General features: G+C 40.9%; 2 protein-coding genes across 2 annotated transcripts in view; both read right to left on the reverse strand.

The window, feature by feature from the left end:
* LOC103901915 overlaps positions 1–276 on the reverse strand; it is a 4,709-nt gene extending 4,433 nt beyond the window's left edge. The window contains exon 1 of the mRNA XM_009282877.2: positions 108–276. Within this exon, the coding sequence (XP_009281152.1) occupies positions 108–276 (169 nt within the window). The remainder of the gene's footprint in view (positions 1–107) is intronic.
* A 6,671-nt stretch (positions 277–6,947) lies between these two features.
* Positions 6,948–11,780, reverse strand: part of LOC103901893 — an 84,884-nt gene continuing 80,051 nt past the window's right edge. Inside the window, 2 exon segments of the mRNA XM_009282856.2 lie at positions 6,948–7,696; positions 7,699–8,006. Of these exon segments, the coding sequence (XP_009281131.2) occupies positions 7,662–7,696; positions 7,699–8,006 (343 nt within the window). The 3' untranslated portion in view covers positions 6,948–7,661.

An 11,780-nucleotide genomic window follows, 5' to 3' on the forward strand; every position in this document is an offset into this window, starting at 1 on the left:
GGGAGGAGGTGTCGCGTGAGGGCGGCTGCGCCGTCGCTGCCACCACCGCGCTGAGGTAAGATACCTCGTTTCCCGCTCCGCGGCTCCGGCAGCGCTGTGTTACCGACCTCCTCGAGCCCTGTCCTGCCTCTTTCCTCCGCCGTGGCCCCGTCTGCTCTCCCGGCCGGCCACGATCCCCCGGAGGGAGGTGTCTGCTGTGGGCGAGGCCCCGTGCTCAAGGGCTGGTGTGAGGGTGAAAGCTGCCCTAATGGTAATTGTGCTGTGAAACGAGACCATCTGTAGCACAGTGCGTTCCTTGTGCCTGTTTTGTTATTCTTTTTATTGTATGTTGCCTCTGAATTCCTGGACTAGGTTTGGGTAACGATCAGCTGGAAGAGGCTTGTGTCTTCTGCTGTGGTGGCTGAAAAGCATCCTAGGATGGGTTTGAAATGGAGGTCAGGTCCATCAGCTGGAAAACAAACGTGACTTTGATCCAGATGATTTTGTTAATCTTGATTTTTGGAATCTGAATTTTAGAGTCACTTTCTATGGCCGCTACAATGTTGTGTTGCCTGTGTGATTTCACAAATTAGTGCTGGCATTGGCCTCCCATGACCTTATTTTTTGTTGTAGATCAGCCGGGCTGGTGTCTTCAGCGGTGTCTCCACTGACTTGACTTGATGCAAGTGTGAATTTGACTTGATGGTTTTTTTAATGGCTCATCTTATTATAGATTGTCTTCATTATATGATAGATTTTAAAATTAGTATCTGTCTCACCTTTAACCACTGGGAATGTATGGCTTCTCCTGATTAAGGGAAATCTCAGGCTTACTTGGCCACAGTCATATTTCTTTCTTGTGGAAAGTGTCTGTGTGATGTTGCAAACAAACTGGTTTTCTCTCTAACTTTCCAGGTAAGAGGGCTTTGCAAAAACATATGCTTTTGATTGTCGTTCCAAGTGAAATGTTATTAGGAAATAGTTTTGTAGAATTTGTGTACGGATAATTGCTGTATAAAAATTGCTGATCTAGCCAAGAGGGAAGGGGGGACAAATCCCCATACTACCACCACATGTTAAAATGAGGCCATCTGGCCATCTGCTGCAATGTCTGAGTTTCCTCCCCTACCATATGTGCATGCATACACAGACAAGCTTGGCTGTAGTCTTAGTAGGGTGCCTGCAGGCGGCTCAGCTCTCTTCTTGCCATATGCAAAACTTTATTGACCCAAACGAGAGGGTTGGATTTCATGTTTCTGCACACCTGTTCCCATGGGGGGGGGGAGGGGGGATTGGATTCTTAACCTTTGCAGTTCTTGTTGACATATAGAATAGCTGCATTTTGTTAAAGCCTGGTGCGCTTTAGTAGAATGATACAAGGAATCTTGCTTTGTTGCTGGTTCTTTTGAGTGTTTCACTTTTCAGTAAAGCATATTTGCATAATATAGTAAATACCGAGTTGTTTCATCTTTCCAGCTATCACTGTGTTCTTATTCTCTGAATTAGTTTCCTAGTACAGCCTCCAAGGATGGGGGTTTATGTTCTGTGTTTTGAAGGTCCTAATACCTTAAAAGCCTGTTCTCTAAAAGAGAAGCTTAATCACTTCTCTGGGGGTGTGCGTGTGTGGTACCAATCCCATCACTGCCAACAGGGCAGAGTACTTGCCCATGACCCAGGTGCCTGAAAGTCCAGTTGCAGTTCCCTGAGCTATGAGGTTTCTCATCTTGCTCCTCCTTCTCCAATGAGATTTTGAAATGTTTTGCAAAGAAGTTTTGCTCTTTTCTAGGTGTGTTAATTTTGTTTATTACTGATTTCAATCTCTTGCAGAAACACAAAATCCTGCTAAGAGCAAAGCTGTGACAAAAAAATCTTAATTTTTTCAGGGTTCTTTAACTGCTTCATTGTCATTTGAATTTAAATTAAAAAAAAAAAGTCTCTCCATTGTGAATGTATTAGGTCCATTTGGAGTGTGACAGAAGACAGAATCTATCAAAAATATTTTTTTTTTTTAAAGACTACAGCAAGGCAAAAGCCTGGTCATTAGTCCTAGGAGAGAAGAGGAATTCAGTAGAAAGGAATGGCCACTTCCAGCTGTGCATGCAAGCTGTTGCTATTTCCCTGGAGTTCAAAAGACACAATGCCAATACCCGGTGAACTGCATCAGGCTATATACCTGACTCTTTTTTTCATTGTAGTTGGGCTGATTTAGGCAGAGGAGGGTTATTGAAACAATATTGATAGGAGATGCAGGAGAACAAATAAAGAGAATCAAGGCATTGGACCCAAAACATGAATGGACCACCATGGATACTTACAGGTTCCTTAAAGCTTTAACTTTGTTTGTGCCTCTGCTGGGCATGGAAGCTATTTTGCTTGTTACTTTTTCTTGCTTTAATGGAAGTGAGAATATATATGCATATGGATCTGTCTGAAATCCGAGCTGTGAATTTACTGTACGCTTATGAGTTCAGTAGCCAGTGTTCAAGCATACATTACTGTGAGCTGAGGACAAGGGAAATGAATATGAACTTTGCTAGCTGTGAGAGTAAGTTTTAATGCATGTGATGCTGTCGGGGATTCAGAAAACATGGATTTAGTTTCTGATCTATCTACAATTTCCACTTCACATGTAGCACATCACTTCAGTGGAGTTAGAGCTGGAGGTGCTTGGATATAATTGTGGTGATGAGTATTTTCACCGATAGCTTTTTGCTGTGGCAACAGTATGGTGTTAGAAATCATGTAGTTCTCAGCGTCACTAATGTGGTCTGGGCTACGAGAATCCTCTTTTTCCAGAGGGTATTGGCAGAGCATCTAGGGTTTGGAAAGCTGCTAATATTAAGTGACAAAAGTATAACTGCCAATTCCCAGGCCGTGAACCAGCGTCAGACACTGTCAGACAGTGATAAAGAAAGGACATGGAAAACTCCATTAGAAGGAGAGGACTGAAACTTGGCCATTCCATTCCTGATAACATATGGAATCTTTCTTTCTCTACAATTTATAAAATACTAATTCTCCATTTCCCCTCAATTCTGCTATCTCATTTCTATATGGCAATGGAGAACAGCTTCTATTCTCTGTCATACAAACGCAAGAAAAATAATAACCAGGCCTTCTAACTTTCTTGTTCCTCTTCTCTAGGCAATCAGGTTTGTCAGCCTCCTTGATTTGTAGAGCCTCAGCCTGGACTCCGTTTCCTAACAGAGCAGTAGCGAGTGGAGAGCTATTTTGAATGTTTTAAGAATAATAGCGCTGTTTATATTCCCAGGCTGCTGTTGTTGGTTTTTCTTCTTTTTTCCTAGTAGTATGACATTATTGGCTCATAGTTAGCCCATATTTGTCTCAGTTTAATTCTCAGACATTCTCCGGCAGTCTAACAGGTCACTCTTGTGTCATGCATTTATGAATTTGAGCCTACAATTCTCAAGTGCAGGAATTGTATTTGTGTTCACTGAATTGCATCTTGTTCTTTCCATGCTGTTTCTCTGTCGCTTCAAATTCCAGTCCTGCTCTCCTACATACTCCTGCCTCTCCTAGTTTAATGTAATTTGCTGATTTTAATAGGCCCATTCTCTCTCTCAAAGCTCTGAAATCCAGCAACACTCAGTATATTCATTAGGACATAGGTGATGCCACCTGACGCACCCTTTCAAACTTAACACAGAGCAATTGATAAATACTCTCTTGTATGATGATTATTATTTTAATTTACAGAAGTCTGTGGTTATAATCTTACATAGAGAGTATTTATCTAGTTTAAGGAGGGGAATGATTTGTCAGACTGTACCATGACCAGTAAGATCAGTTTCATGTGGTTTCCATTCAGGAAATACAGTTACTCATTTTGCTGTGCTAAAAAATGATCTGTTTGAATATTTCTGGGAAGATTGGCCTGTTATTTCCTGGCTTTTCCTCTTTTTCCTTGGCGGTATGTTGCCCTTTTCGTCTTTTTCCTTGGCGGTATGTTGCCATTTTCCTGTCTCCTGACTTTATTAATTTTCAGAGGTACCTATGAATGTGTTTGTGAGGGTTTCTGATGCTTCTTGAAATGCCTGAGAGTATTTCAAGGGTAATAACTTTCACTGCAGCAGTACTGCAGACTCTTCCCTTCCTGTTCTTGCTGAGCTGGGCTGATCCTGGCTGGGCACACAGTGACTCGTCCCCCATAGCAGGAGAGACCTGACTACTCCGATGGCTGCTTATTCTTGTGATCTCTGACAAATGTACAATCCAAATGTAAGTGGCTGAAGCATGATGTTGCTTAGTCAACAGTTGCTTAGTTGCCTGATTAACAGGAGGCTAAAGGCTGTGGGTAGTACCAAAGTGATACAGACGCAATAAAAAGCACAGAAGCTATATCAAATACATGTATGTTCTTTACTAAAAGTTTTGTGTAAAGATCAGTATACTAAAAATCGAAGCAAAAGAGATGACTACAGAAATACAGTATTGTTATCACATAGCAAGAAACAGCATGTCCAAACAGTTTCTTTCTGATATTAATCGTGTAATAAACAAAAGGCCTGTGTTAAGACTGTTTTGGCACTGACATTAAAATTATGTGAAAGTTTAGGATAAAATCTGATAGGAGGATATGAATTTCTTAAGGGGACCATCAGGAGATACTCTGTCAACTTTGCTGAGATTTATGCGGGATCTTAAATATTCTCCAAGAAATGAAAACATGTTCTTATTGCATCATTACAAGAATCTCAACACTGTTCCAGTAGTAGCAGCGGAAGCTGTTACAGCTTTAGAGCTATAAACTTCTCTTTCTAGTATTATCTGTTTGCAGAGGTATATGGATTGGGTTTATAAGCTTTTTTCCCCCAACTTTGTTGGATATCACCTAGTTAAAAAGATTAACAAGAGTAGAAAATCCTAAGCCACTCTTGCAAGCGATTGTGGTAAGGTATCACTGAAGGTAGCATACTCTACTTTTAATTCACAGTTTGTTTTTTAAAGATATTTGTTTATAATGAATGCCACAACCTATTTCGTGGTAACTTAGAAAAATGCTACAGTATGCAAGTGTATGTTTTGGTTGGTTTCCATATCTGTGTGACAAAGAAGCTGGGATTATTTTGATGGACAAGTCCCTCATTGTGAACTCTGTAGTGTGATAACTAGATGACTTGACTTTATAAAGCGGTATACCACAAGAGGGAGTAGACAACTATTTGTAAGTAATGCTGCTACATACAATCCAAATAGCAATGCTAAGGATGCATAACTACTATCAAATGAAGAAAAGACTTTGATTAGTTTTCTATAATCTTAGTAATGCATTTCTATCCTGAGGTAAAATACAAATCTCCCATTTTCATCAGAGGCCTACTTAAAATTAGATTATTTTGTAAACCACGGATAGAAAGTTAGTGGAAGGTCATGAAGTCCCTGTCAGGTTGAAAGCCAAGCAGGTTGAAAGGATTTCCCAAAATGCACAGAAACTGTAAGCATCTGTAACAGAGTAGAGGCTTGCCTGCCAGATGTGAAAAGCCCTCTGTGCTTGTCGTCAGAAGAACCTTCAGGTTTGCCATGTTACAGGTAAAAGAGAGACTCGCTTTTGGGGGTGGGGGGGAATCACATTTGCCTTCTAATATTCGTTTATTAGATTCCCCCCTCCACCTCCTCAATAGCAGCCTGAAGTATGCAGGTCTGGTCCCAGTGCCTTACCCTGCTCCAGGCAGGTCTCCAAGAGCTGCAGGAAGACACAGGCATGAAAGCATGTCCTGTTCTGTATAAACAAACCTCTGTGCTTTTTTTCACTTTTTATTTTCCTGCCAATAAAACTGACTGGTACATTTCTATGTTGGTTTTCATTTCTGGCCCCTAATAGATCGTGTGGAGTTTTGCTTCTCTTATTGCAGGATACTTTGCATACCACAAAACTGTTTACACTAGTACTTTATACAGAGGAATAGTTCTGTCTGTTAAAAATGTGAAATATAGCCTACATTCTGGCAGTGCCTGCCAGCAGTTTTGCAATGCAAAATTGTGAATTTTTGTTGTTTTGGGTATAGTATACTTAGAATATTGAAAATTTTGCTGAACTGCAAAAGAATTCTGTTATTTTAGCAAAATACATACTTACTATCATCTACTTAGCAAAAAATGCATACTTACCTTATCTCATCATGTGCATATGACTCAGTAATGGTATAATTTATACAGCAGTAAGAACCATATAATTACTTCCCATCAAAGTATTAATTATAATTGTGTCAATCTTTGGAGTGTTGAATGATGATTACAGTTGAAAATTACTTAGTATTTACAGAAAATCTAAGTGCAATTTTAATAATTTGGATGATGCTTCCTTTTAAACACAATTATATATTTACTATACTCATTTTTACATACCCTTCAGTGGGGGTGGTAAACTTAAGTCCATTTTATCAGTGTAAAAACAATTTTTTTTTCAGTGAAAATACCTCTAAGAGATTTAGTGGAGATGAGCCTCTGATAACTCTGCTAACTAATACTGGTTGAAGATGTAGTTTAGTCCTTATGTGGAGATAGGGTGCTTGCGTACCATGCAAGATTAAACTCTCACATCTGCAGTTTACCTCTGCTGTTGCTGCTAGTGTGCATCTCCAACTTGTATGCATTTATCATATGAGTGTGTGAGAAGTTCAGGTCTATGAACAAAGGCTAGATTTGTGGGTAGCAAAATTTCAGTGAAAAGGATCATGCCTAATAAAAGAGGTTTCTGCACAAAGTGAGGTTCTCTGTTACTGTGCATACCAAGTCCAGCATCTATTATTTACATCACACTAATGCAATTACTAGAGGTCAAGGTCCTTTGTAACACTACAGGTTCCTTACTGAAGAAAGTGACCAGTTAGTGCCTGAAAATGCAGTCATGCATGGGAATCGGCATGAAGCATCTTCTGGGATTCCAGACACTGCCCTTCCCTTGGCTGTATCAAGTCCCTGTGAAGGGCAATGCAGCTCCCAGGCCTGCACACAGCTGTAGTACAGCTTCCGTAGGTAAAGCCAATTGGTGTTTGGGGATCCACTGCCACCTCTCCGTCACTTGCCGCTGATTTCTTTTGAGGAAGATTTGCAGCAGACTTTGCAATGGTCCGGAAAGTCTGGTACTGCCCAGGCTTTCCAAAGGAAAAAATGTGACTATCAAAATATTATTCTCCTTTTTCTTTTGCTCCTATATGGTACTGATAGTCATGTTTTGCAGGCAGTGTTCTGTCTCTGTCTACTGAAATACATATTTAGACAAAGAATTACTTAAAAATGCTTTTTTGCCAAGACACTGAATGAAATGTACTAGTGACACCTACAAAGACAACAAAATGCTCTTCTCTTTCCTTCTGCTCTGAAACATGCAAAGTACAATAAAATCAACAAGTAGGCTTGACTGGATAACATGTATCTACATTAAGAGTGGCTGATTTCAACGTGTTTTGAAATGCTTCAAAAAGGTCAGATGCATTGCTTGTCACTGCTGCTCTTTTATGCTGTGTGATATCATGGAACACTTTGAAGCATAGAGAGAAGTTTAGGTAAATTTTCAAAATTCACTGTAAAAAATAAAATCCCGTTGCATCCCTGTTTAAAGATATAAAATAGGTAAAACTTTCAGAGGTTTTATTCTTCCATTTAAATGTTTTTGTCAGTCTGAGTTCTTCAGAAGAATTGAAGGAAAGAGCCACTTTTATTTACATGATTTGGTTCAGAAGGGTCTGATAGTGGAAGAATTTTTCAGTACTTCCACTGGAACAAGTGGGATGGGCATATTCTGTTCACATACCACCGTCTCGTACAGGGGAGCAGCCTCCAGAGTGAGAGACGACAAAGAGATGGATGAAATGGGCTGCTGCAAGTCCTGCAGCCTGACTGCATAATTTGCAGCCTGTCCTGTAGTCCCAGGTGCTGCTTCCTCTTCCAGGCTAATGTTTATAGATATTTCATTTCTTTGACAAGGGTCCGTAAAAGAATATGGGGGGGGATCATCTGTGGGAATATATATTTGAGTTGCTCCTGGCCCCACACATTCATCGTAGCTGAAAGAAAAAAAAGACTTTTTCATTAGATTCCTGTGAAAAATGCCACAGTACATTATTTTCAGCATAACAGGGGCAGGTAAAGTGAGAAGAAAAGGATCGTCTGGTGTTTTGTTCCTCAGCCCACATCCTTGCTTACCCTGCCATGTGAGACACTTGAGAGTATAATACTTAAAAGCACATCTCCAAATACCTAGAGATAATCCCAGAGGTCTCAGTGAATGTTCAGACCCCATCCTGTTGCATGAAAGTAACATCTGTGGCAGCACTGTTCAGCTGAGGTGCCTGGGGATAAGCCCAGCTCCTTACAGCCAGTTACGCAGGAGCAGGAGGAGTAACACCGCTGGCTCACACAAAGCTGTGCACGCTGCACCAGATGCCATAGGTGCAACACAGCGGGGGTTCATTCCTGCTCTCAACTGCTTGTGAGTAGCTAAGTTAGAAAATGGCTGGGGAAAAAGGAAGTGGTGTTGCCATTTCACAGTTATGAAATAAGGTATAGAGAGCTTTAGATGAAGTCTAAAGTGGAGTATCATATCAAATGCTGTTGTCCTGACTCACGGGTCTCTGGTGTTCAGCCAGCAGTTACATGCGGTGGGTTGTCTGGGTTGCAGATCTGTGCTGGCAGGGGCAGCAGGATTTCATGCTGAGGTACAGAGCTGTGATGATTAATCTTGACAGACTTATGCTGGTCATTCTGAGACTCGGCAGACTACCCGTCACGTTCCTCCTGAGAAGGAGGAACGCAAGACAGACCTATTTGTGGGGTTTCTGTGAGGAGCCAGCTCAGGTCTATCCAGGCTTCGTAGTTCTGTCTGTGCCGCCAAGCTAGAGCCAGGGGAAACTATTACCTCCTCACTCCACTACCATGCTCAGTGCTTGCTGTCCAGGTGTGAATGCAGACAGGCACCTTAGATTGGAGCTTGGACTGCATAGCCTAGGGAGGCCCATGAGGGGTAAATAATGAGCCTGGATAGACCAGTGTTGTCTTTGTGCTTGTTTTTTCCCATGTTCTGTGTTGCAGGAAGGGGATGCAAACAAACAGAGTGGACATGAGCAGGCTCCACGCATTTGTACTGTGTTGCGCTGGCACTGCCCAGCCCTCCGAGCCTAAGGACTCTGCAGAGATTGCACTGTGGCCCCAAGGAGGGCTGAACCAGAACTGGTCTGTTATCTGGGTGGTCCACTGTCTGGCTATCCTAGCATCACCTGTTTGTCCACAAACTAAAGCTGACTCCACTTTTGCTATATCAAACCAGCCCAGGTCTAGTGGTCTGAAGGAAGGTCCTGTTTTCCTGGCTCATTGGCTACAGGCAAAAGTGAGGAAGAGTCATAACATCATGATCTTAAATGTTGGACCTGCTTTGTTTGTGGCTGCCTTGTTTAACTGTTTCAGGATCATTTTAAATCCAATTCTGAAGGAGGGAATGTTTCCTGTAAAAACACCTTCGCCTACTCAGTTAACCTGAAAAACAATTCTGCTGGAGCCGGACGAGTTAAGAACCCATTTCCTCAACCACACTAACTGCAGAGCTATTAAGATCTAGAATATTTCCTGAAACTTAGGATATTTAGCATATGTCTTCCCAGTAGACTGCAGGCAGTCATTCTGCCCCCTGTAATTGCATTACTGCCAGGCTAAACCCAAGCTAATAAACCCTACTTGTAGATTATAAGTGGCTTGCAGCAGGGCAGCTTGCATTGGTTAGAGTGAGCTCAAATCTACGGCAATCAACCATGGAGGCCCTGCCTTAGAACAATGCTTGGTTCTGCTGCACTCATTCATACCTTTCCATCAGAGTGCTCATGATGATTTTGTTGGTATTGTTCCTAGTCTGGGTGATGGAAGTGGTTTTTGGAGAAGGGAAAGGTAAGAAAGTGAAATCTTAATACTGGATTACTAAATAACTCAAATATCCACAGGTGTTTCTGTTTTTACCTCCCTTTTATCTTATTTTTATATTCATGAGAACGATGGTTTTAAATTCAGACTAGGAAATTTCAATTTGCCCATCAGAAAGAATGGTATTTAAAAACATAACTCTGTTCTGAAGATCCTGAATAGGGCTGCTAGATACTTCAGAAACAAGTCCCAGCACATAGGAGGTCAAATTGTTTTTGTATGGCATGTGGAAAAGATTTCAGTCCAGCCTCTACTAAGCCCACTGAAGCTTTCAAGCATACCTGATATTCTTTTAAAAGATCTTAGACCTCAGTCAGAGATTGAGGACCTGATGTCCTCAACTCTCTATGAACTCAGCAAGAGTAAAGGAAGAGCCACTCTTTGCAGGATTACTTACTATGAGCTGCATCTTTACTTAATTTACATTTTGCTGACCCAAAGCCCAGTGAATTTATTTAAAATCTCTCCACAGATTTTGACTGACTTAATCAGGCTAATGAAGAGCACCTACTGAGTCCTGTTACCATAGTAAAAGAGTTTCAGTTTTGAAAAGCCCACAGTAATGTGAGTTTCAAGGTGGAAAACTTTGAATCCTTTTGCTGAGACACAAAAGGGAAGAAGCTTCTCTGTCTCCTGATTCTGGGCCCGGGTCCAGTGCAAGGGAAATCTGCCACAGACCTAAAGGAGAAATGGGCACAGTATGAACCTTCTACTTACTGCTTTTATCTGATCATCTGCATTTCTTTCCCTTGGATTTAATTTAATATCTTTTGTGGACTGTAGCTCAGCTCTGTAGAACTAAAATGCTCGGTGGCATAAATAGCAAAATGATCTTAAGAATCAAGACAAATCGGTAGCAAATTATGTTATTCAAGACCTGGCCTTTTAGTGTTTAGTTCCAAATATCAATATATTAGTGTTAGGGCACTTTTTCTTCATATATATGATGGATAAAAAATAATTCTCTTTTTCTCCAAACTCCAATGCAAGTAATGTTCCCCCTCTCATTTTTGGCAATTAAGTTCACATTTTAAGAAACAAATAGGGCAGTAAGGAACACATGCCAGATTTTCAATTAAGTAACTTTTTGGCACCTTCACAACTGTGCCTACAGATAGTTATGGCCAAGGAGGCGACTACAAATCATTCAAATAGTTTTAATTTTTTAAAAAATAACTTTTTGTATTTCATTAGCAATTTATGATCTTGATACTCCGTTTCCCGTATTCTCTTCAAAGCATGGTATCTTTGTTTGTAATGCTGACACTGCAAACAGCTATCGCTATGATACTAGTAGTGGAGGCTACAGATAAGGTTCCTACCATTTTCTGTTGAGGATAGAAAGGAGATGAATTAAGGTCATACAAGCAACTTTAACTTTGTATTTTTTCCCCTAGCTTCTGAGTGTTTTGTGGTTGGGGTTTGTTTGTTTGTTTGTTTTCCCCCTCTGTTTAACAGCCTCAGTAATTTGGTTGTGCTTTCAGAGTGCTGTTACAGAGGTATTCCTGTAGTATAACTAATGAATTACCAACACTACAAGCATGAATTTTATTTTGCAGACAGGAAAGCACAGTCCCTCCTTCAAAGAGAACATAATATGTAAACTTATGCATCTAGTATTTACCAGATCTTTTTTTAATTAGAGGATTCTAAGCAAGTATTGTAAGGACTATGTGCTGGTTTTGGCTGGGCTAGAGCTAATTTCCTTCATAGTAGCTAGTATGAGGCTATGTTTTGGATTTGTGCTGGAAACAGTGTTGATAACACAGGGATGTTTTTGTTACTGCTGAGCAGTGCTTACACAAGAGTCAAGGCCTTTTCTGCCTCTCACCCCACCCCACCAGTGAGGAGGCTGGGGGTGCACAAGAAGT

The sequence above is a fragment of the Aptenodytes forsteri genome, unplaced genomic scaffold (genome assembly GCF_000699145.1).
Source record: "Aptenodytes forsteri isolate BGI_AS27 unplaced genomic scaffold, ASM69914v1 Scaffold70, whole genome shotgun sequence".
NCBI classification, from domain to species: domain Eukaryota; kingdom Metazoa; phylum Chordata; class Aves; order Sphenisciformes; family Spheniscidae; genus Aptenodytes; species Aptenodytes forsteri.